This window comes from Cuculus canorus, chromosome 12, assembly GCF_017976375.1.
Source record: "Cuculus canorus isolate bCucCan1 chromosome 12, bCucCan1.pri, whole genome shotgun sequence".
Taxonomy (NCBI): Eukaryota; Metazoa; Chordata; class Aves; order Cuculiformes; family Cuculidae; genus Cuculus; species Cuculus canorus.
In genome coordinates, this window is record NC_071412.1 from 21,542,949 (window position 1) to 21,569,233 (window position 26,285).

The 26,285-nt window shown below is 41.9% G+C and overlaps 1 protein-coding gene across 5 annotated transcripts in view; it reads left to right on the forward strand.

Moving 5' to 3' along the window:
• Window positions 1-26,285, forward strand: part of THSD4 (thrombospondin type 1 domain containing 4) — a 262,813-nt gene that overhangs the window by 107,646 nt on the left and 128,882 nt on the right. For all 5 annotated transcript variants that reach the window (XM_054077699.1, XM_054077701.1, XM_009555335.2 and 2 more), the window contains exon 7: window positions 23,403-23,539. In XM_054077699.1, the coding sequence (XP_053933674.1) occupies window positions 23,403-23,539 (137 nt within the window). The remainder of the gene's footprint in view (window positions 1-23,402; window positions 23,540-26,285) is intronic.

Below are 26,285 nucleotides of genomic sequence, written 5' to 3' on the forward strand. Positions count from 1 at the left end.
ACGGAGATGTCTGTAGGGGCTCTCTGGGACCCAGACCGTATGTGGGAGTGTGCAGATGCAAGAGGGGAAATTCAGCATCCTGTGCTGGAGAGAGCTCCGCTCCTTCTCCGAGCGCGGTGGAAATGCTGGCGCTGTTTGGCCGGCGTGAGCTCATGAGCTGGACGGCTGCCTTGCTGCGTGTAAGGGTGGAGAAGTTATTCAAAGTATTTAGAGTATGTGTCCATGCACGTCCTGTAGATCGTGCTCCGTGCGCTGCAGCAAGGAAAAGTAGAGAATTGCTTTTCAGAACCAAAAAAATATTCAGTTCTTTTTTTCAGGGTCGGTTTTTTTTTTCTTCAAGCTTCTTTTACTCCACCCTCAATCACATGAAGGGTTCTTTTACAGTATACATAGTGAAACTAAAGCCTTGAAAAGCAGTAAACTGCTCCCTGTTTTTTGTACAGAAAATCATATTGATGATAAAATCCATAGGAGTTAGAACATATGTGATACCCGCAGAGATCTTTCTGACTTACTATCTGGCTGAACTGTGGTTGCAGTTCTGTCTGTCAGTCTGATGTGTGGTTTAAGTCATTGTAGAATGAATTTTGTTGCCTTATTTTGGGCACTTAACCTAAAGATAGGAGTTCTGACTGTGCGTATTGCTGTTTAGCGTTCTGTGGTACATTCCATGGAACTATCACAGATCCTGTGATACGAACATGGAAATAGAACACATATGAGTTTTTTTGGCAAGATCTCAGGAGGAGGTGGTGTTTTTATTGATACAGAGTAAGATTTTCCTACTCATAAGGGGAGATCTCAAAGAAAGCATGAGCTGCTTGCAACTGGAGCCTTTGGGCAGAAATGAAGGCTGTGACCTGCAGTTGTAGGGCACGGAACACTCGAGGTCAGAAGGGATGTCTGGAGACCATCTGGTCCGGCTCCCCAGCTCCGGTGGGGACCGTGCAGCAGGCTGCCCAGGGCCACGGCCAGTCGGGTTCTGAAATGACAGGTTCGTCAAATAACAGATCCGTTGCAGAACAGAAACCGTAGCTTATTTCATACAAGAGAAGAGGGTGATTTTACTTTGCCAATGAAGCTGATGTAGTTGACTGCTTGAAAAGTAGCTCCCGCGCTCTGACAACAATTACTTGTTAAGGCATTTTCATAGGAAACTTTATTAGTGTTGCGTGCCTGAGTAGCAAATATGCATTACCACTAAACACCTTAACAGCTCCGCTGGGCAAATGCACGCTTTCAATCATTACCCGGCCAGTTAGACACCAGCCGGGTTCCAAGCTGCACGTTCAAAGCCCGAGTATGTTTTAAAGACAGAACTTGTATACGTCGACTCATGTAATTGAGCAGTTCCCAGAGTCAGTGTATGTGAAAGTTTGGTGTTTCCAGTCTCAGGGGCATCAGGAAAACTTTCCCTTAGTTTTACTTTTGATTTGTGTGATTTTTTTTTTTAGCACCCACAATATTTTTGGATGGAATAGACCTGGCTGTTCCGAAAGAAAAGCCAGAGGGTGTTCTTGGATTGCTCCCTGGATCACAGAAATGCAGCCGCTGCAGGTTTTAGCTCTGGTCCTGTGTGCCAGTCCATGTCATTACTGTAAAATAAATTTCATGTTTCTTCCAAAACCTGAAACTGAGTTGATTTCACGCAGCCTTGAATCCAGTAGCAAAGCTTTCATTCATCTGTGTAAAGAGCTGCTCCTGAAACTTTCTTGTGTCATGAAGGTTCGTACGGGAGCAGTCAGTTGTCAGACACGCATGTTGAGTTAAGGTCTGTCAGTAACAGCGAACTAATTGGGTTAGAATTGAACCTAACTCTGGTGAATCTTTAAGCGGGGGATGTTTCAATTACGGGCTACCCTGCAGCTGAGGACTGAGTTAGAAGGTTGCTTTGTTCAGCACAGAGTTCCTCGTCTTCCTCCTGGCCCAAACCCATACAAGCTGTGCAAAGCAAAGGCCATCCGCCAAAAAAACACTGAGGTAAGAAAACTCAAAGGAAGATGTCTCCCAAAAAACCTTGAAAAAATTATGAACTATTTGCTTGACAACAAACAGAAAACAAAAAATTGTAGTTAGTTTTTCAATCAGCTGTAACAGGTAATGATGTCTCCTTTTATGCCCTGTACACCTGGATAGTATTTGCTCAATGTTGTACATTCTTTTTCAGTAATAAAAAGGAATCTTCTTTTTCCCATATAAACTAACCTAGGATCCAACTCCTTCCATTACAGTTGATTATAAAACTCATAATGAGTTCAACAGTATCGGGATCAAGAACTTAAAGATAAAAATCAAAGTATACCAGCAGAAACCTTTACTGCTCAAACTGAAGTTGTACCTATTATGCTGTTGGAACTAAAACTCATCAGGACAAAGCACAAAAGATGATAACCCAGCTCTGCTGTGTTATGTGGCACAGATGTCATTTGCAAGAAATTAATTCTCCAGAAAAAAAGAAGACTCTTGAGATTGTTTTTAGCATCTCCATTTTTAGAGCATTAAAACTTTGTGAATCGGGCATTTTACAGAAAAGTCCTTGCTTCATCACAGATCACTTATTACTTTCTATGTTGACTTAATGGGTTTTTTAGCAGTTTATAGAGGTGAGTTTTTAATTTTCTGTTAGTATTAAGGGTGTGAAATCTTCTATTCAGCTTGTGCAACTAAAATCCGTTTGATATCAGCTGTTTAATAAGATCTGTGTCTTAGAAGCCTTTTAATGAAAGCAGTGATGTACCATCTAATATAAGTATTTACAGCTATGTGAAGGTTTAGGGAATCATTAGAAGTGATCAAATTAGATTTTTCCCCCCTTTTTTTTTCTTTTTCTCTTTTTTATTTGGTTTATTTTGCAAAGAGCACTGGTGACTGTTTCAATCATTTGAAACAAATTGTGCTACATCAGCAGTAATACCTGGAGTTCTTGTTTCAACAGGTTTACATGTTTTATTATTAGTGCTTTTTAAGCGAAGTATTTAGCACTTCTGGTTTCTGAGCCCAGGGGAGCCTGTTGGCCCTTCTCCCTAACCCAGGAGGAGTTGACACCACGCCCGGAGTCTGCAGCCCCTCTTCTGCCGAGCTGAATTTATTACTTGGACACAAGGCTCGCTCTGTGCCTACCAAAGGAATCAAGAGGCTCCCTGCGGATTCGCTCCTCCTTAGGTAGGAATAATTGGGCTCCCTCCCAGTCAGGTCTTGATAATTGATCCCTCTGCCTTTTTATTAGAAGGAATTGCCCCTCTCCAATTCAGCCATTGCCCCTCGTCCTGTCACTATGTGCCTTTGTGAGGCAGAGAGATGTTAGGAAGAAGGAAACGTTCAGTCTGTGTCCCACTCAGGACCTGATGTAGTCATTGTGGGAGAAAGCTTTTCGTAGAATCTGTATGAATTGCATCAAGATCTGTGTTTCATGATGGCTTATCCCTTGGGAATGTATTCTGTGTTGGGGTTGCTGGGGGAAATGGGAGCTCCGTGGTGTAGTCAGCCTTGCGCCTGCCATGCCTGAAAGTAGATTTGTGAAGCATCACTAAATATCTCCAGCATAGGTCAGAATATTTCTTTTTCTTTGCTTATCAAATCAATGAAAGTCTTGTCCATTCTTTTGAATGTAAGAAAAATACTGGCTATGAGTCTCTTGATGGATGGAGAGTGCTACGTTTTGTTTCCCGTGAATAACAAAAAGAAAAAGGTAATGCTGTATGTCATGCTGTGCTGCTGTGTCTTTTTAACCCTTCGCTTTATGTCGGTATGATGACAATTCTCAGGAATTCTGGTGCTGTCTAGATGGTTACATAAATTTAAGTTACTGAGCATGTGGAATCTCTGCTGAATATGATCTTGCTTTAGATTCAGAGAGTGGAGATTTTAATAGCTTGCCTTTAATACTTCTAATAAATTACAAGCTGAAATGACTAGTTTACCTCATAGAAAGATGGGAATCGCTCATTGCTGCTTCATCCAAGAGTTGCCTCACTTGTTCTGAATTTGGAAATATTTCCAGTTGGCTGGAAACGCTTTTTGAATTGCTCGATTACCCATGCTCGTTTCTGCTACGAAGGCCAAATCAGGATACACGCAATTCTAAGGCCAGTGCTTTTCTGCAGAGTAGTCGCCTGTCTGCGAGGTTTGCTCTCTGCTGCCTTTCGTTTATTGTCGGGGTGCTGCGTGTGTCCGTCTGTGCCCATGTATTTCCTTTGAATCAGTTCAAATCCAGGAGTAAAAACTTATGCAAAACAAATGACCTGCACACCAGTGGTGGTGGGCTCACCGTCTAAGGACGTAAGCTGCAAGCAGTGACGATGTTGTGGAATGCCCATTAATGACAATCGTATAACAACATCCTTGGGAGCAGCATAAGGTACAAAACCTAGGGCTTAGCTAGCATGAGACTGAAAATAATCCCCCAAATGAAGCTGTGTTCCTCACCTATCCTAGTTTAAACATTTGGCCTGTAAGTGGAACAGATGCTAAATCCCACAAGTGTGTGTTGTTTATTGCATCTGCTTTTTCTGCCCCTGCAATGCCCAATGTCTCATTTTAAATAACAGACATTTTGAGATTTTGCAGGTGTTTTGCGTGTGAAATCCGCTGGGTATGCTCTTATTTGTATATTAGAGCAGCGTTGTGAACGCTGTTTAATATCACAAGAAATTCACATGTCCTACCTTACAAAAATAAACTGCTTGATGTGGCTGCTGTTGGCCCTACAGTTAAATGTAATTTCTTCAAAGGCACGTATCTAAAAGTCACGCCACGTTTAAAAGCTCTGTAGGTTAAGTCTTGACTTCATGGTAGTGGGATTTTTGACGTTCTATCCTTTTTAACATGATGGTGGAAGGTTATTTTTTATGGTGCTCAGACTTGTGAATCTTCTGGAGAGGTGAATGCGTGAGGCCGTGTCCTGTACGGAGCGCAGGCTGGCAGTCCTGGCCTTTCCGTTGTGTGGGTGGGAATATTTTGTATGGTGTTTGCCAGCAGCAGCACGATGGGGCAGATCATTAACATCCATCTCACAAAATAGGAAGATAGAAGTGGTGATGATAATTAACTAAGTGGCAGTACAATGGAATCGAGCTCTTTTTTGAAAGCACATTAATGAGCATTACTTAATTTACTGGAAATGTATGTTCCGAGTGCATTTATAACCAAGGAAACCAATTGCATTTGACTTTTCACTTCCGTAAGAAAATATGACTTTAAAGAAGGATATTGAATGAACAGACTTTGGTGGAGTTTGTGTGTATATAACTTGTTCAAATGGTAAGCTAGGAGCAATGCATAAACAATTATAGTAAAATCACCTACAGCGTCTTTTAATCCTCTGACACATATTTAATGTACAGAGTTGATTAGGAGCTGCGATCTAATCTGCTCACATCTCTTGCTTTCAAACTGTGGAACCAGCTTCTTAACCTTTGCTGAAATGCTTCAGGTCATCAGCGTAAATAGTTTGGATTTATACTTGCGTATCACAACAAAAAGATCTGATCTCATTGTGGTTTTTTCCATTTCCTGAACTTTTATGTGATGACAATCTTAGTTATTTCCAGAAGTACTTTATTTGAGTAATGCAGATTAAGCTGCCTGCATTATTTCAAGTTGTTGTCAAGTACTGTTCTATTGACAATTGTGAAAACATACAATTTTAATGTATCATATATTTAGATCATTATGAAAATTTATTGTCCTTGTTTGTCTACACAAAAATAAGTGAGAGGAATAAGAGATCAGTAGCTATAAATAAGCCAATACCAATTTCTTAGTGAGAATGACAGGCACTGCTTACACTCTCCGTTTGTTCCCAGGCAGATTTAGTGCTCCATCCCTGTCCGTGTCTCTTCCTCCTTTCCCAGTTCAAGCACTCTTTGCAGTAGAGTCGGTGACCTGAAAGCGGCTGTTTCTGTTCCTAATGGCATCAAATGATTCCGTAAAACTCCCCATTAGAACAAAAATACTCCATCCGGCACTGAAAGGGGTTACGGCAGTAACAACCCGGCACCCCGGGGCTCCGGCTTTCCAGCTCTCTTTGCCGTCTGTGGGTGCTCAGGCGGTTGGCAGGGAACTCCCCAGAAACTCGGCAGCGGGACTGTTGGTAATTGTGGTTGGAGTGCATGAATCCTACCAGAACACTGTATCTGCCTGCGGAGCGGGGCTCGCTGCGAGCGGCCGGGGCTGGATCTCAAACAGTGGCAGAGAAGCTGCCTCGGGGACGCCTGCCGTGGTCTCTCTGCCTCCGATGCCAATGGTGGGGCAGCGCGGAGGGTGGACGTTGGAACAGCAACCAGTGAGACCATACCTCTGCTGGAGGGAGTGAAGGACAGCAGGCAGGTACTTCAGTGTTTTCATCCCTGTGGTTTAAATTTGCTGAGACTCACATGAAACCAGGCTTTGTCAGCTCTGGCAAGGTTCTGGTTTTACACACTTTGGCGACAGGATGAGAGGAGCTGGCCTCAAGCTGTGCCAGGGGAGGTTCAGGTTGGACATGAGGAAAAATTTCTCTACCAAAAGGGCTCTCAGGCCCTGGCAGAGGCTCTATTTAAAAGATGGGGACAAGTGCTCAGGGATCTGGTTTAGTACGGGACGGGTAGAGCTGGACTTGATCTCCAAAGCTCTTTTCCAACTAAAAGGTTCTATGAAAACTGTCATATACAACGTAGTGTAGATGGCAAAGCCCTGGGACCAGGCAAGCTCCGGAAGGCAAGGATGGAGAGGTGCTGGGGCACAGTCTAGGATCCCTTAGAGATCCTGTGCCAACTCCAGCGTTCCTTACTCATGTCAGATGATTTAAATTATTTGGACTTCAGGTTCTTCCATTTAATTTCAGTAGGAGCGTTTCCCCCAGGTAAGGACTGCATAATTTGATTTCCTTCACTGCTGATTTCTCATTTTAATCAGCCCGATAGTCACCCACCAGTTTGGGAGGGACTTGGAAGGAATGCTCTTATCTTTCATTGTTGTTGAATATAGTCATATGAAGATCCTGAATATAAACAGATGTCCGTTTTTTAAAAGTCAGCATATTGCTGAAATTTAATATTTTTGTTAGCGTCACTGACAAATTTTATTGCAGAACATTCAATCTCTGGTTTGTGTTCAAACAATGTTAAGAAATTGTTGCTGCACTGAAATTTGGAGAGCTTTCAATAAGATCATTCTGCAAAATTTATTTATTTATTCAAGGTTCTGACTGGCAGAAACTGGAATTACAGAGTTCCTTTGGCTACTGCCACTTACCTTGGGGAATGGGGTGGGGTGAGGGACCCGTGGTTTGTCTTCTCCTTTCCTGTTGTGCAGAGAACGAGATGGCTGTGCCTGACGGTGCTCTCCTTTGCATGGAGTCTGTAGGAAGCAGGAGGGTTTAGATCAGGTCTTTTAAATGTGACCAAGGGACTTGGTCAGTGAGGGTGGTGGCGGGATGAAGTGTCCTGGCAGTTCCTACCCAGAGGAGGAGCACAGGGGGAGTGTGAGCAAAATGAACCGTGAAGAAATACTGAATTATTTCAGGTATTTTAGAGGTTCACCCATTACTGGGTCAGCAAAGCAATACTGAATACTTGAAGCCTGTATGAATCTGAGTCAGTCCAAACCAGCATGTTTGTTTTCATGTATGTGTATCAATTTGCTGAGGGGGTTATCCACCACGATGGAGTCTGAATACCTCTTTTTAAAATCAGTGGTAGTTACCTACAAAAATATTTCCAGTCTTTTCTCTAGCATTTTTTTCAGTATTGTCATTTTAACGAGAAAATTAAAACTTTTTCCTAGTGATAATAGCGAAGTGGGAAAGTTTAATGTTAAAATGCCAAAGGTCCTGTTGTCTGGGGACTGCGGCTCTGGCTGCATGAGTCTGCGTTTGGCAAGATGGAAAGTTCTGACGGTTAGCTGGGTCGACACGTTTAGCCCTTCTGTGACTCACGTTCTGTTTTCATTTGGGGTGGGAGCTCGGAACATAGAGAAGATGCAGTCGATGCAGGAAGAAGATGAACTCAGTAAATGAAAAGCTTCAGTTTTCTTTACTAGAATAAAACACCTTTGTTATACTAGAATAAAGCAGTGTACGTTAGTCACTGAGAAACTAAAAAAGATATTTGAAAAACGTTCAGTCTGTTCTATGAAAATCAGTTTAGAAGTCATCAGTGGATCAAGTCTCCTTGGGATTTTGCAGGAACACTGGCTAAAATCCAGTTTAAAATTAGGTCAGATTATACTTGCAATAATATCCAATCTTTGGGGTTAGTTTTTCCTGCCTAAACCAGCTGCAGATAGAATTGATGCTGTGTCTGCTGCTTGAAGATGAAGATTTGTGTGCAGTGCTCCTTCTCGGGAATTCTTGCCTCTAAAAGCTACACGTGTTTTGAAGACCCAGATGCCAATTTTGTTATACTTTCTCAATGCAAATACTGTTTCATTCTGAACATAAATCTGCTTTGTTCACCATGATGTCTGTCAGATATCATGCTAGACAATGTTAGGGAGCAGGGGGCTCAAACTCTCTGGGTACTCATTTGGCTCTCGTCACAGTACGATATATGAAACATCTTGGCAATTGTAGGAATACTTCTCTGAGAAGGGAAGTTTTATCCTGATTTTGTGGTTTCTGATTCATAGACTGTACCTTATTATTTTGTCCAACACAATAAAGGAAGTCTTAGCTATGGCAGGATCTAATATGCAGCATCCTGTCTAAAGTGCTGTTTATTCTATACTTGTCCATCATTCTTGGTGCTGTTAAAGGAGAAACTAAGCATTGTGATTAATTTAATGCTTACAGCTATAAATGAGGTTTTGGTAGAAACACTGATGAAAAAGAGTTCTATCTATGCATTGTAAAATGCAGTTAAATGTTTACACATTTGCGTCCAATCTCCTACCAGTTCCGTTTCTTTCTCGGAGTTTATATATAGCAAAGCCTGTCTGTAGGCCCTTCCACCTGCACTCTCATCATCTCTTTCAAAACCAATACGATTGGTCTCAGTTGCTGTCAATCAGCTTGTTACTATGAAGCCTCTTTATTTTTGGAAACGGAGAGACAGCCTGGGTACGCGTCCGCTGTGCTGAACAGGAGCTGCAGTCCGGCTGAAGCTCCCCGTCACAGACCTGACCTGGCAGGAGAGCCCCAGCGCTGTGTTATTACTCATTCTCCATCCCATGAGATGAGCTGTGCTGCCCTACGTTATTTACCGAGTGGCATAACTTGAAGCTTGGAAGGTGTTTTAATCAGGATAAGGGCTGTCTTTCGTAATGAAAGAACCAAAACGGGTTTCCTAATGCATCTGTGCGTCCCAGGGCAGTGCAGATTTCTGAATCGAGTCCTCATGTGCGCTGTAAATGAGCTCATGTTAAATGTCGTGCAGTATGTCTGTGGCAGATATCTGTCTACAGTAATTCCCAGTTGTAACTAGTACATCTTCCTACTTAATGTAACCCATAGTCAAGGAAAATTACTCCATATGTTTTGAATTTTCTTGTGTCCTCGCTGGAGTTCTCTGGAGCATGCTATTAATTTAATATATGGTTTTGTTCTACAGTTGTGTTGTGTATAAGCTGGTCAATATACGGGCAATAAGCTGTGGAATAGCTGAAGCGTTAGCGTGCGTAAGGTTTAGCACAATCGCTTGGTGGGAGCAGGATGCCTGAGCGCACTGTAGCAGAGCTCACTGCTGATGTAGGGAGCTGCAAAGTTCAAAATACTTATTTCATCAATAATCTCAGAGTCTATCTGTATAAGTAATTTGTTTGGCAACGTCTCTTGTCCAGTAATTATTAATTCTAGAAGAACAGCAGCTTATGCATGAGAGCTCCTATATTTTTCCTCTGTTTTCCATTAGAGGCACAGGCATTGCACCAGGTACGGTTTTGCTGTTCCCTCGCTGTGAGAGGGTAGTGCCAGCTCATGTCCTCCCTCCTGTTCCACTGCAGAGTATTTCAGAATTTAGGAGAATCCAAATAAAAGAGAGTATTGAGCGAGGAGGGAAATTTAATTGCTTTTATTAGTCTGAGTATTGAATAACAGTGCAAAACTCTCTTGTGTCTCATGTTAAGAGCAGCAGTGGATTTTTTTCCCCCAAATCCTTGATTACCCACTACGGGTTGGGCATCACATTGAGTAGGCTGCTTACAGGACTTAACCGGTTTATTTTCACCAGAAGAGCAGGCAGTCATTCAGAAAGGGGGAGGGGAGCTGCTGAAAGCTTGTACAGATGCGGAGTTTTAAAGCGTTCGAGCCAGTACAGAACAGTTGCAATGGCAAATGGATAATGGTTAACATTAGCTTTTGTGCAGCTGCTTTTTGGCTAAAAGAGAGGTAATTTGTATTTAAAATCTGCAAGTATGATTCATTGTTTTTCACAGTAGTGTTTTGCTGAAATTTCTCCTCCTCTCCCTCTCAGATTCTTTACAGTTAGTAAAGCTGCCTCTGCTAGTTCAGCACAGCTTTTTCTTCCATAAGGTCTGTACCGGGTGAAGCCTAAATTACAAACTGTGCTCGCTTGCTGCTTTTGGATAATATTTGTGAATAGCTTACATATTTGACTGCAGCCTCGCTGCCAAACTTGAAAGGAGCGCTGCATTACTGTGTGCATTGACTCCAGCTTGAGGCAGGGCTGAGAACAGCTTTAGCCGATGTACAGGAGCCGTATCGATGCGTGTCTGTATTTAGGCTGTGGTAACAAGCATTAATTGATACAGACGTTGAAAAATGCACTCTTAAACATTCATTCCCTCTGCCCCTAAGTGCTTGGGGGAGAATGAATGCAAGGAGGCTCGACATGGTTTATTAACTTAGTTTTATTGATGGTTTGGAAATATTTTTGCAATGTCCCACCTTTCCACTTGAATTCTGTATTGTTTTGTGCCTAGTGGTCCGGTCGCATGGACACAAAGCAATTGGTTAACTTACCTCACACATTCATTGTAAGATGATCATAAATTGTGGTCTTAACACCTAAAATTTACATTTCACAGAAGTGAGAAACTTGATCGTTGCAGATCTTCGAGACAGTTCTGATACTTTCACGGGTAGGTAAGTGTTGGCTGGAAATTAAAAAGCGGAGCTTTAAACAGACGTGCTCTGTGTTGCTCCAATGTGATGGTGATGATTATGTTATCATTCAGGAGAAGGATTTTCTCATTTTGAAAGAGGCACTTAACAAGCAGGTGATCATCCTAATGTCTTCATTATTAGAGATTCATGGTTTGACCTCCAGCACCCTTTCAAGACATTTCTACCGAGAGGCTCAAGGAGCAAATCTAAGGTTGATGCAGACTGTGGTGTTTCCGACTATGAACAATGCTTTGAAGTAGTTGCAGCATATTACATTATTTTAAGAATGAAATGATGATCAGCAACTTTTAAATCAATAGCCTGAAACCCAAGTATATATGTTTGATGCTTTCCAGGCGTTTGATGCAGCACTTACTGTGTGGGTTGGTTTTAGCGTAATGGCAATATTTCCAGGGAAATATTTAAATGTGAGTACTTGCATCGCTCCTGCTCAGTTGGGCTCACAGCTGTTCGCTGAGCAGGCTGAAGATGCTTTTCATATAGAATTTCAGTGATGGAAAACTGTGGATTTTAATTACACTTTCTGCAGTCCAGAGCTAGAGGTAGGATTTGCAAGGCTGCGAAATTTCACAATTTATAGCCCTCCAGAGACAAAACCAGACCTATCAGAAATATTTTTACAATTAAGAACTATTATTCCTTGGTGCAGTTCTCCGGGACAGAGTCCAGCCAGGTGCAAGGAAATCATCAGCTCTTTCCTTCTGTCTCAAAATAGAGAGGGAGAATATAGGGGAGGAAGTTTCCACATACTTTGTTTAGAGTATCCAGTTCTGATAATTTAGCAAAATTTCTGAGAAGAAGGTCCCATCAACTTGGAAGACACTGGCGTGCCACTGGTCCTGTGCTGGGAGCGCGGCACGCGGGCAGACGGAGGAGTCCAGAGAGTCGCTGCCGAGGTTTGTGGGGCAAAGCTCTCATGGGGAAAATTATTTTATCAGATGCCCTAATGTTCCCCTTGGCTGAGAGAGGTGCAGGAGTTGAGGAGAGAACCTCATCTTTGTTATTTTGAAGGCCCATTGCTAAGAGCTTTGGAGCTAGAGTGCTCAGGTCAGAGCTAGCAGAGACCAGCTTCCGGCATCAGGGAGCAATCACTGCCTTTCGCTTAGGTTTTCCTGGATCCAAGCTCACTGAGTGGGTACCTTTCAGTTTTCTGCAGACCTTTTAACATCCACCAGTCAAAACGTGAAATTAAAAGAAAAATTAGAAGCAAAGTCTCTAAGATATCTTGAGGCGCAGAAATTATGGCCTTATATAAGAATAATATGAAAAATAAATGTAATGTGAAACCAGCTTTCCAAACACTGAATGTTTAGGATTTTATCTGCTACCAGAAGGAAAGCAACTTTCAAATTAACTGACTGAGCTCCAGGTCATTGGCATCGTAGTCAAAACTTTGTTCTAACGAATATTCATTTTTTTTAACTAATATTTATGAGAACATAGGAAATAAATGTTTTAGATGAGTATGTAAATAAAAGCACAGAATGTTTTAACTAATCCTTAAGAATTTATTTGCCTACTAAAGGGCTGTGGCAGGAGGCCATAGAAATACAATTAGGACGTTTTAGACCCAGTAATAGCTGTATTAATATTTAAACAAGTACAAGTCTCTTCTAGTATTCCAGAACACTCATCACCCTATAGTATTTTTTTTACTTAAGTCAGTCTTTAATAAGGCTTAATAATAATAAGGCTCAGTCAGAACATGCTGACTGTATTTCCTAGTTTTGTAGACTCTGATATTTGGACTATCAGGTTGATTCACTGGGTCTCCCTTGTCCCTCCCCCCGGTTTTAATCCTCTTCCTGTATTTTCTCCATTATTTATTCTGTGATTTCCTCAGCACACAAAGATGCACGCCCTCAAAGAATCTGCACGTCATCCTTTCACGCTAACGACTGTCTCCTCGCGTCTACGTACTGGAGGTTTTCACAAAAGCTTTATCTTATCAACAGTTTGCTTCTGAAGGAAATAATATTGCTTTATGCTTGTTTTCCGATTGTGTAAATCAACTGCAACTTCATTTAGTTCGTGCAGCCACGGGTCGCGGGGTTTAAGTCTATATTCACCAAAGCTGCCGCGTTCATGTCGGCACTGAAAACTGTAAATAACGAGGTTATCAATCAGAGATACGAAATGCTTTGCAGTATGTTAATCACTCCAGGAAATGGATTTGTGGAAAAAAGGCCGTGTTTCAGAGTCACCGGCTCCTCTGGAGAAAGCGGGGGTAAAGGGATAGGGAATGATGAGGATTATTATGGGTTTATCAAAAACTCTTTGGCTGAGAAGTTTTGGCAAATTCAGTCTGTTCAGAGAAACTAAAAAAATTGTGGTTTGAGATGACTGAAGACATTATTACTATTGTCTCCAAGTTGTGTAGTCGGTGAGAACTGACTCATTTTGTCCGGGAGTTTGGTAGCAAGAAGCGGCAGCATTCGGCATTCCCTCCATCTGCTGCTGTTGGATTTGGCTACTGGCTACTTTTTATCTTCATATCCAAGAAAGTTTAGGATGCATTTCCATGAGGAGTGACTTCTTATGTGTGTAAAGTGCGCCTTTAGATGAAAACTCCAGTGGTACAGAAAGGCGAGGCAAGGTGTCCTGCGCATCCTTGTGAGGAGCTGTGTTAAACGCAAGAGGTCTGGATGTTATACTCAAGGTCTTTTTGTGAAAAACATTACTTTGGGCATTTTTAGTGTTCAAATACGGAGTTCATGTTTTAATAGGAGAGAGACCTCTAAGAGTTTGTGAGCATGAATGTACGCCATTAAGAGATGACAGAAGGCTGTTATCGGGAACGTTGCTGGGGTCTCGGTGAGCCCAAGCTTTGAGTCTCCTTCCTTCCCATCTACCTTTGGTATTTATTATTCTGGAGTCTGACATGACGTCCTTCCTCAGTAAAATCAATTTGAATAACAGTGGCCGAGCGCTCTGTGGAAGGTCCAAAGGCAGGATATTTCCTGATGTTGCCAGAGGACTGATTCTATGCAACAATTTTACATTATTCTACTTCACAAATAGATATTTCAAAATAAAGATCTGGATGCAAGGTGAGATTTCAGAGGCTGGGAAGATTCTAATAGAGTCAAATAGAAATACAGAGTTCTTTCAGATTGTAAAGCCAGACAGGAAGTGGTATCCAGCTCCTCTCAGAACATCCCAGACTAACGGCAGTTGGGACTGGTGGCTCAGCCCCCCTCGGGAAGCGGGCAGCACCCCACGGCACAGAGCTCTTCGTGGTATTTCCCAGATGAGAAATTGCTCTGCGTGTAGCAGGTGTTTTTCTGTGATTGGTGTCACAGTTATTGTTATTTTTTAAATGTTTAGAAAACAAGACTGTTTAGATTAATTGGATTATTTTTGTCTTCCTGTAGTTTGGCCATTGATAATATATTCCTTTAATATTTTCAGTCTGTTTCTAATTAATTCTTTGTAATACCCCTGCAAAAGAAGGCACCTTCCATGAAATCCGAAGAGCCTGTTTTCTACAGTTTCTAGGGGATGTTGAACCATACAATTACTAAATGGTGAATTTAATCAGGTTTACGTGAATTAGACAGTTACAGCAGCAGAGGAGTGAAATGGGGAGGAGAAAACTTCCCCACCCATGCTCAACTTTCTGGATGATTCTTCACCCATGATCTTACAAAGGTTTTACTGATCAAATTCGAGTTGTTGCTGGATATAAAGGGAAGCTAAAAGGTTTGGTCTGCAGCACCTGCTGTTTGATTTTCTTCTACTTTTTTTCCTACATTTTAATAATTCTGATTTGCATGCTGGGAGCTGTTATTGAGAGCTTCACGGGCAGTGTGGTCCCCGTGGAACTGCCATCCCCTGCCTGCTGGGAGGGCCGGAGAGGGCGGTCTGTGGCTGCTGTGCACTGCCTGCAGAGTGTAAGCCATGGCTTGGAAATACTGATAAAAGCCTTCCGAAAAAAACATATTTTCCACCGCCTGACAGAGAACTTTAATCAGTGTTTGCTTAGAGCAGTGGAGACATCCAGTGGCCGTCGTCTTGAGTGGCTGACAAATGGTATCTGGATTCTGACTGGCTAACACAAGGAAGGCTGATGTGAAAACAGTGATTTTTTTTAGGTATTTCCTCCCTCTTTCAATTCAGAAAAGAGTTCCAAATGCAATACAGGAAAAATTAAGGTCTGTAGAAGCAACTGCATTACCTGGGCATGTGATTTAAAGGGATGCTGACCTTGAACGACTGTTAAACACATAACTTATGGCAGTTCCACTGAAGCCAACAGCGCTCACTATTCAGGTACTCATGGGAAACACCTGATCCAGCGCTTTGCTGAGCTGAGGCCAACAGCACATTGACATCTACAGTTCAGGTTTAAATTAATGAGCGAACACATCTTGTAGACAAACGCTTATGCATGGATTTAAACTTAAAATGAAAAATTCAGTTCTGAGCACCATTTGAAGAAAATTATTGTTAACAAAGAATCAGAAAAGGAAAGGAATTGAGAGTTGTGTTGTGGTTTCCCAAAGCCTTTGACGAGACTTCCATGCTGATCAGGGAAACAGCAATGCCATAAGCTGGGAAAGTCCGGCCACCTTGCAATATGCAGTGGTTTGAAAAAGGCACAGGTTTTTTTTACAGATGCTTTATTTAATTATGGCTCAATAATTACATTTGTAGGATTTCCCCAATGCATGTAAAAGCTGTAACCAGAGCAGAAAAGTATATATTTTGATAATGATCCTCTGCTGTTCACAGCATAAATGCCCGATGCTTATGCCATAGAGCAGTTATGCTGTTGTTGCTGTGCAATATTCCTCATTGTGTGAGTTATCGCCATTTCTGCATACTGCAAAAAAACCCACCAGAACCTTTGAAAGTTGGTAAGGCAGCTCTTCATAGTTCTTACTCCCGTCGAGGCCATTCAGAAGGGCAGGCACGACCGAGCTCGTTGGGGACAGCTCAGAAGGTTTTATTAAATGTTACAGCTTCCCAAATACCTGCGTTCCTGTCCTTTTGCACAGAACGTTCATACTGTGTTAAGGCGCCTTTTCAGGCAGTCAGAATAAGAAGACATTTTATAAAAGCACATAAAACTCAGATCTTTTGCCGCTCTCCAGACGTCCGGCTGGTCAAGAGGCTTGCGTGTGTGTGCTTTTACGAATTACTTGTTTCTGGTTGGTTTCTTTTAATTTCATTAATCAATTTGAATAATAATCAACTTTACAGCTTTTTACTAGATGACAGTAAATATATAAGGTATCATTAATAGTTTGTTAATGACAAAGAAATTTTGGAGGAATGGAGAAACCAGGAAAAGTGGAGGAAATGACAACATCTGCAAGTTTTTTAATTGCTACAAACACTACATGTGAGGACAAGATTATAGAATATTGGGGCCTTTCAGAATTATTTCTGTTTACTGAGAAGACTCTTCACTGAATCTTCTCAGCAGTAGCTCCCCATGAGTGCTTAACACAGGACTCGCTGGATCTGGGAGTAGAAAAGGCCATGGCATATTCAGGTAAAGATGAGGGGTTTGTTTGAGTGCTACCTTCCATTTTGGTTTCAGATTTGTTAAAATAAACTTGCAGTTTTGTTATAAGAGCTTGACTTTTTTCTCTTACTTAGTAGCTGAGTCCTGCTGCAGAAAATATTTTAAATATATATAGAATTATTGAGACAAGGTGAAGTAATAAATACCTTTTTTACATGAGAAACTGAAAAGTGGAAGTAAAAATTGATGTGTTCTTCCATCACTGGAATGAAGAAGAGAGAGCAATTTTTGAAAAAAAAACAAGCCAAAGTAATAAAAGTTTATAAGAAGTTGGTGAAACTGCAAGGGACAAAGTGAAAAATAAACACGACTCTTTCTGGTTATTGTTGAGAGTTGTTCACAAGCCTAATAAGGACAAAGTATCAAAAGAGACTGAAATAAAACAGATCGCCTCACACTAGTATTTCTGTTGGAAAGAGCAAACGTAGTTGTGTGATAATTATTTCCTGGAAATGTTTGCATATTGTTATTTAGAATTCTGGCAACAGGTAACTGCTGTAAAAACCATTCCTGCTTCTGGCCACCTCAAAGCCTTGTAACTGTCTTCAGGATCGATTTTCTGTGTAGGGATGTGATCGCTTCTGCTGCTGCATTGCAAACCTCAAACTAATGTTTCCGTACTGATAACTAAGCCAATGTAGGCTATTATCGTGAACAGTGAAACTTGAAATGAAGTAGCTCAGCTTCCTTCAAAGCTTTGGAAGGAACGGGGTACTGTTGGTTCCTACACGTTTTCCTTTTTTGCATAGGAAGCTGCAGAAACAAAGCTGCCGGTATTTCCATCTGCGCTGAGCTCTGAGGGGGATCACCGGTGGGTGCTTTCTGGGGTGGAATTATCACATTTAGGTCTGTGTCTGGCACGGTGGATCACTCGCAGGTCTGCAGCGTAGCTGTCGGCTTCAGCCACAGTGATACGCAAAAAGACTGGGCGTCTGTTTGTAGCCACCTGCACCTGGTTTTGGTTTCCTGTAGGTGCACATGTCTTGAAGCACTTCTTATGTGCAAAGAAAACCTTTAAACAGAAACTTTGATTTCACAAAACTGTAATTTCTACCTCCGTGAATACAGTAGTTATTGAATCACACCTTCCGAATGGAAGAGACCTTACTTAGATGACATTGGCACGGTGTCTGTGGGGTGACCGGGGATGTCAGTGCCCTGCAAGACGGTCGCTGAGATCCCACAGCATTGATAAGCTTTAACAGAGTAGATGTTCAATGGATAGACATCAGCACATCTCTTAACAGTTTTCCCAGTGTCTGCTATGCCCCATTACACTTCCTGTAAAGCAGATTCGTGGCTTTCATCATGAGCGAAAACTGAATTACAGCCCATGGCAAGTTCGGCCCTGAAAATAACCGAGCTATGCAGAGACAACTTGTTCCTGGAACAATCGTTTCTGACACATAGTGGATGAGTGTATCTTGGCTCATTACAGAGAAAGACTGAAGTTGACTTTACAAGGCAGTGTGCACACAGAATGAAGCTTAATTTAAATTCACTTAATCCCATAATGTAGTATTAGCATGAATGTGGTGTTTGCTTGCCAAGAGTGTGCATGCCACTTCTCCGCGGGCACCCTCGAGGCGTGTTTCTCAAATTGCAGAACTCGTTATTAACTATTTTTAGATGTTTAGGCAAACTTACAAGAACTGACAAATGGTAAAAGCATTCTATAACGTTCTGCGGAGAACTAGAACTGATAACAACAGCGAGTCTGAATATCACATCAAATTAAGATTTGGACTGAGGAGCTATCAAGGAGAGTTTGAACATTCCGGTCCCTTCCTCAGGGCGTGGGGAGCGTGATGTTTCTTTGCTGTGTCCTTTGTTCTGGTCGCACCTATAGCTAGCAGGGTCCGTGGTGGGAAGTTAATGTGCGTGGGTAGGGCACAGCCCATGCTCCGAGCAGCTTAGGATCTCGAGAGCTGAAACAGAAGGGAGGATTTGCTGTGTTGTGTAAGGGCAGTCAGTGCCTGGTGCTGCGGTGTCATTAGTTTACTGATCGGCTGCATTTTGATCTGAGATGCGCATTATTTTCCGGGGGTTTTGGTTCTGTGGTTGTTTTTAATTTCCCTTTGAATGGCTGAATACATTATGTGGGAAATGTATTGCAGTTGGAATGCTCTTTCTTTTAGCATTTTTTCCTAAGAATATCATTAGATTGAAATTCCTTGCCTTGGCAAGCTGCCCGTGGAGCTCTTTCTGTATCTCTTCAAGCTCACTGCTGAGCAGGTCTGCCCCCAGCCTGCCCTGCTTCTCCGCACTGTCCGTTCTCCTCCCTGTGGCATTTCCTCGGGCTGGAGAAATGCACTGGGAGAGGGGGCTGAGGGAAGGGAACGGCTGTCTTGAGGTCCAAAGGCCCCCCCTCACATGCTCCGGTGTGGAGTCACTCACTTCAGGGAAGGAAATTCTTCTAGACCTTCTTCAGAGGGAAGACACAGGATCGGGAAGGAGGGAAGGCCTGAGCGGAGGGTGGGAGGCAGGGGCTTTGCAGGGTGGGCAGTGGAGCCCTGCGGAGGATGGAGCCGGGACCGCTGCCGCCTGTTCTCAGTCTTGCCCAGCACTGAGCAAAGGCAAAGGTAAATGGGGGGATCTTTGCTGCAGGCGGTGGTCGTCGAGGGCTCCCGCTGTGCGCCTCCGAGCATGGCATGAGGAGCCACGAGCGCTCCCTCTCAGTGAAGTTTTAACATTTGGAAATATTCTTTCTCAATGAAATATAAAACAGACCTATTCAAACCCCTCTGCAAAGTAGGAATGTTTCCAAGACGGGGACTTTCTGCCTTTTAAAACGTGCACAGGTTTTGGATTTGGGGTGGGTGTATTTTTTTGAGGACATTCCGTTCTCATGCTTTCATGTAATGAAATCACTGAGTGCCAAGGTCGATGCGGGATGAGAGTAAAACCATGCAGAGCTCTTACACCGAGGGGTTGATTCACCCCTTGTGCAGGGCAGTGAGTGAGGGCACGAGGCAGAGCGTGTTCCAGCCCTGTGAAACTGCGATTTCCGCACCGCACCCCCTTGTCCTGTCCCGTGGGAGAAGAGGCCAGCATCCACCTTCCTACACTGCTTTCGGGTAGCGGTAGGCAGCGATGAGGGCTCCCCTCAGCCTCCTCCAGGCTGAACAACCCCAGGGCCCTCAGCCGCTCCGTGTGACATGTGTTGGTCAGTACATATGCAATGCAAAATATGTTCTGTGTGCGGATTTTAGGGCATCAATAAATAGGACAAATTAACTGGAAAGGAGGCTGTTTTTATGTAGTTAGTGATGTTACTGCTGATAGTGACAGACGTGAGGGTTTGTCTGCGTGTACGGGTAATGATTTCTAAATTAATGCCCATTTGCATGGGTTTTATGTCTTGGTAGAATATGTAAGAAGCAACTTACGGTAGAAAGTTTTCACTGCAATATCTACTCTGTGATGCGGAACTGGTGCAGTTTGTAATTAGAGATGAGGTCTCTACCCTTACTGGTGAAAGGGCAGGTGGCAGCACTGCGCTGGGATCCCATTCCCACCTGCCTGAGTCTTGTTCCTTTGTAAAGAAAGGTGGAAGGTAAATTTCAACTGAGGAACTCACAAGTCTTGCAGTTTAGAGAAGCCCAGGATACCCTTGAGGTACTTGACGCTAGTTCAGCAAGGACATTATAAGAAATGTACTGATTTTTTTGACTTAGATGTTTTTTCAGTCTGTAAAATGAAAACTAAACATTACATGTTACCAGGATTATTTACTGAAGGCACCTCCTTCAGTTAAATCAATAATGAATACGTCTGGCAGAACTGGTGTGGTAGCATTAAATTTCACCATTTAATAACGTAGGGTAAGGTGAGAAATTCCACAAAGACTTGCTTGTGCTAAGGTGGGCATGAGAATGAAAAGCAAATACATTAGGACAACATGTAAAACAGTACCTGTATAGTGAACTGTCTTAGTAACTGTGTCACGTTTAAAAAGAGCCCATTTTTGCATGGAAATGTGTGTCGGTGCCAGCTAATTTGGAAGGTCTTCACCTAGAAACCTTCCTCTGTTCCCTGAGGTCAGCTAGATCCTTTTGTAAAATCTGGGATCAGATGACATGGTACTAAAATATGTGGCCTGTGTGGAATCCATTGCTTCACAGCTCCCTGTTGAATTGACACTTGGTGTCCAGTTGCCAAGAAATACTGTGAGCTTAACCTACACTTAAACTGTGAAAACTCAAGAGTTGTGGCAAAATACTGGGTGAGGCCGAGTGTTAATAGGCAATGGGCTACTTTTTACCAGCGGTACCTTGTTTTACAACGGAATTCTAACATATGTTTCTTCTGGTATAATTTCTGCCCAGTAAAGATACAGTGCTTACACGAGATCCTGATGGGAAATGCCTCCCATTCAATTGTGATCATTCGGTTCGCAGGTTTTGCTCTTCTTAGGTGGAAGTTTTTTTCAGATCTTTGACGTTGCCATCAGGTAGCCACAATTGGTGTAGGACTAACCGGGGCAGTGCCTTACAGTTGCTCATCAAAAGAATCTGGATGTTGAAGAGCAGAGGAATATAGGGGCGGATGCTCATACAAGCTTCTGTTGCGCTGTATGTTTATTGCTAAGGCCTGATGTATTTATTAATTTATTTATTCATTTGGTACCGGTCAAACCAGTGGCTATTTTAATATTTCATTTTGTATGAGCAGGGACAGCTCCTAATAAGAAAGAACGGAAGACCCAAGTTGTGAAATAGGAGTCATATTTTCCAGAGCGAGGAAGCTGGGTCTGCTCGCGGTCGTTAATACGCTGTGATCGCAGTGCCGTGGCTGATGGATCAAAACGGAGATAGAGGAAGGGAGACGTACAGAAAAAAATACTGGGTTTCAGCAGTTAATTTTTTCATTTTCTGAGTAGCACAAAACCTTTCTTGGCATCTAGGAGGCAAGCTGAGAATTTCAAGAATAAATATTTGAAAGCGTCAAAACCAAATGAGAGCTTTTAGGAGGAGGAGGTGTGAGGGAATGTGCGGCTTCAGGATACTTTGAGCTAGAGGGAGTCAACGGAGAAGATAAGGACGTTGCAGAAACCCTAAATGGCTAGTTTGGCTTGATTTTAGGGAATGGGAAGATAAGAAAATGTACACTGCGGAGGTGCCGCTTGATAGCTAGCGTCGCAGGTTATGAAAACAGGACACTTGCAAACACAGAAAAGGACAAGTTGGTTTCAATTGTAATGAATCACTGATGTTGGATTATATTTATTTGAGAATTCTGAAAATAGTTATGTGTGAAGTGACTAAGCTGCTAAGAATAACGCTCAGTTTATCATTAAAACTAACTGTTATATTTGGAGATTGAACTACAGGAAATACCTCACTTTTTTTTTTTTAATAACTAAGTGAATTCTTTGGAATGATAAACTGGTGAATCTGTCTTAAACAAGTAGCCAGTGGAAAAAATGCCGAGCTGAGCATGGCACGTGTAGCTTCTGCAGCACGGGAACTAGGGAGCGGATCTTTCATCTCACTTAAAAGAAGTTTTGAGGCTTTTATCAAAGGATTGCTAAGCGCAATAGATGATATATAAGAGAGGCAATTAAATATCTGCGTGAGGGAAATCAGTCTGTACTAATTCAGTGTCCACAAAGGGGAGTTACAGAAAACAGATGTCAAATATGTATTTGAAATGTTTGCTTGAGCTTATTTTAGCTGTTTGTTATGTCTTAGTTCATTCGAAAATAGTCTTAAGTCAAGTAGAAAATCCTGGGAATGCCATGATTTAGCAGCTAACTAAGGTGTCCAGCACCTCCTCTGACAGATTAAATATTGGGTTTCAGTTATGTTATGGGGTATGAGCTGAAGCTTAGTGAAGACAAGGGAGTTTCTGGGTGTGGTTACGGCAGCAAGGAAAGTATTGTCAAAAGAAAAAAGGACTCCTGTTTGTACCTCACCACTGCTGTGTAACGGTGCTGCTCTGGGTTGGGAAGAAACGGAAAGTTCTGTTATTTCAGTTGGCAAATAGGGGTAATGAACTGTGTGCAAGTGCAACATGACAGATGATTTGGAATAGAAAGACTACACAAATGCTTTAACAAACTTGATCGGCCGGGATATGTGGGGTGTTGGACTGTGTCTGGTTAGGTTACAGATTTTCATAGGAGAAGATAACTGTTTCTTGTCTTCTGTGCTCCTCTTGCCCAGAGTCCAGTGGACTGAGGTCCTTCTGATTCTTGCATGGCAAGAAAGATCACGAGGTTTTGAATAATGATGAATTGTATATATTTTTAAAAAATCAAAGAGGTTTTTTTTTCTTTATTTTCTCTTGAACCAAGGAGTAGTCACTAAAGCGCAGCTGGTGAAAATGGGGCGGAAAAAATAACGGATTTAAAAAAAATTTCCATCTAGATTGTTTTATGCATTTCTTAAGGCTGCATGTCAGTGTGCTTGTTTGTTGTGAACTGACTGTAAGCGAGCCTAATTTAAGGCACATCTTTCTGAATGCAGCATGGTTTTGCTGACTCGTAGGAGTTATGCGTCTTAATGTTATCCTTTAAGAAGACTAAAATTCACAGGGTTTTTAAAAACTGGAAATACTCTTGGTCATTTAGGAAAATATTTGTCTTTGAAAACTGGAATACTGTTTAAATTGTTGTAAGGTACATTGAGATACTTACCATGGGGTTGGTTTCTTAATCGCCGTTCATTTGATGTAGTCATTCGCGTTGCATTCGGTTTGCCTACTCGTTTCTTCCTCTCAGACCTCAGTGTTCGTTTAATGGGCTTTTCCTTTTTAAAACTACTGCTGTGGTATTTTAATGGGGACTTTTGTCTCTTTCCGCAGTGAAGGGGAGTCAGAAGTGTGAGCTGAATTGCCGTGCGATAGGCTACCGATTCTATGTGCGACAAGCTGAGAAGGTGATAGACGGGACACCCTGCGACCAGAACGGGACGTCGATCTGTGTGGCCGGGCAGTGCAAGGTAAGGCTCCGCTCTCTCTGCCGGGGGACTCTGCCGCACTGACTGGACCTGTGAAACCGTGTATTGAACATTGCTTTTTTTAGGTAGATGTGAAAAATGTTTACTTTTCTTATTGCAGGTTTTATTTCTTAGCTAATATTTCTATTCACTGAGAACAAATTCTGGAGTACTGAAAGACTGGATTTGGGTGTTTCTGGGCACAACTAAGGTGAATTCAGTGAGCTTCTTCCACAAATTTAGCTTTCTACAGAAGTGATTCTATGAAAGAATCGGAACAAAAAGTTTGAAAGCTTAAATAAGAGAGAAATATTATATCTTTCTTTGATGAAACTTTACAGCAGTGATTTTTTTTTGAGTCTGCAACATAATGGTTTATTCAGTTACATTTATTTCGATTGCTTTGTAGCTGATGTTAGCATAACTTTTCTGATTGTTTGGCATCTTTAAAATTCAGGTCTTACTGACTCTCCATTTACTCAGCAGTGATGGTCTCTTAGAAGATATTTGAGTGAATGGTTATTTTTCCAGCATTCAGAAGGAGCTATTGTGTTGACTTTTTGCAGTCTACTGCTGTGTGGATTACCTTTGTAGGGAATAAATACACTGCTTGTTGCAAGACGATGGCAATTCTAAACAAAATATTAGGGTGTTTAGGAAAAAAAAAATTTGTAATCTTTGAAGGTTAGTGCAGGAAATATATTCCTGGCAAGGGGCATTTAACGCTTGGTTGATATTTCCCATATATTTTGGCAAAAGAAGCAGAACTGGTTGACATGTGACTCATGAACTCAAATAGCATAAGGTCAAGTTCAGTTTAAATAGTTGGTTTGCCAGAGGAAATTGCTTATGAATGCAACCTTTTTCTCCGCGCGTCCAGATTCCTCTTAGTTGTGCACATCTGGACAGTGCTGTGTATGTTTCTGTTCTGTATTTCTTCGTGCAATCAAAGCCATAGCTTTGGATTTCCTTTGTAGACGATAGATCTTTGTGAAGTTGATTTTTCTTTAAAGCTTTCCTTGATCTCAGACCAATTCAGAAAGGGCCAAAAACTTGTTTTAAATACACTTCTGATCTGTGACTCAGAAAACTGGAAAACAGATTTGGTATACCAGCTGTTATGTTTCCCCAGCACTGTGCAATTACACAAGTGTGTACTTGCACACTTGTGTTGGAGGTCTGGTGTAGAAAGGAAAGGCAGTTTAGCAGCCTAGCCAGAAGGTGTTCAGGGTTCTGGAAGTCATCCATTGCCTGTGTAGAATGCATATAAACAAGCAAGTGGTTGTGAATCCTTACCATGAACATGTAACTTGGGATTGATAGAACTGTGGAATAATTCGGGTTGTAAGGCACTTGGGAAAGTCATGCGGTTCACTGCCCTACTCGGAAGATGGCCTGCTGCATCAGACAGCATTATCTTTTCCAGGATGAGTTTTGAACCTGTTCCAGTGATTGAGAAACATCATGGTGGAATATTTTTCCTCTTCTTCAATTGAAATTGCTTGTATTGCGGCTTGTGCCCATGTTCTCTTAACGTGGCACTGCGCGCTTCTGAGGATCTGACTCCATCTGCGGTGTTACCCTCCCTTTAGATGCAGAGAGCAGGGAGTTCTCCCCTCAGCCTTCTCTCCACGATAGCCATTCCAAGGCCTTAGTGTTTGGTTGCTTTGGGTTTTTAAAAAAAATTCTTTCTTTTTTCCCTATAGCATTGAAAATAGATGTAAAAGTCAAAATCCCGGTTTCTATTTAAACTGTTCCTGAGGGATGCTTAATGCTCAGTGAAGTGTTGTGGTCCATCATTCTTAAAGTGTTAAGTAGAATTAGTTCTTTATGGGAGCTCACTGCCTTGTAAGCAATACATTAGCATGAGAAAGCCGGGATAGAGCAGGTAAAGGCACTTCTCATTCTGTGTACTTTGTACAAAACAGCAAAATTACTCTTCCTTAACTGAACATTCTGGGATTATTTTTATTTTTTTAAAGGCAAGGTAACTTAAGCGTCTTAAGAAATTTATGGTCTCTGCCACCCTCTGTTGGACATTTTGTGTTAAAACACATCATCTGTTTTGTTCCCAGGACCATTGTTTCTGGTTAGTATTTTCAGTTTATCTTATTCTTAAAAACAAAAGATGGGAAATATTGATATAATAAAACTAATAAAAATTACTGAAAAAGAATAGAGACTATGATAGAGACAGGTTTACCTTTGCCTGAAATAGAATTCAACATATATAAAGTATCTCTTACTTTTTAACCATTTAAAATGTTATGTAAGGCAACCTACTCAGTAACTGTTGAGTTTAGGGGAAAAAGCAAGTAAATTATTGAGGGGGTTTTAATAAATGAACCGAAGTATGGTCTTATTTCGGTCTTGAGGATAATTTAGTAAATGTAGTTGTAGGAATTGTGGCATGCACCTGTCCCAACAGCTGGGCAGGTGTGAGCACTGACCGACGGTCTGTGAGACCGAGCTAAAAGTTATTGTTGAGCTGCAAAGCAGATGGAGTTTGCAGGGATTTTAGTTCCCACACAGTGGCGCACTTTACAAAAGTATCATAGAGCATTTCACATAAAACTCCATTTGGACGGAACTGTAGATATCTTTTAAAGGTACCTGAAACAACTATTTTCTCTGTCCTGATTTTTATATTACATTTTCTCTTGCATTGTAATTTATTTTCATCTTGCAGCGAACATCTGAATTTAACTGAAAATATCTGAGCAGTTTTAAAATGCACGCAGTGAGTGTG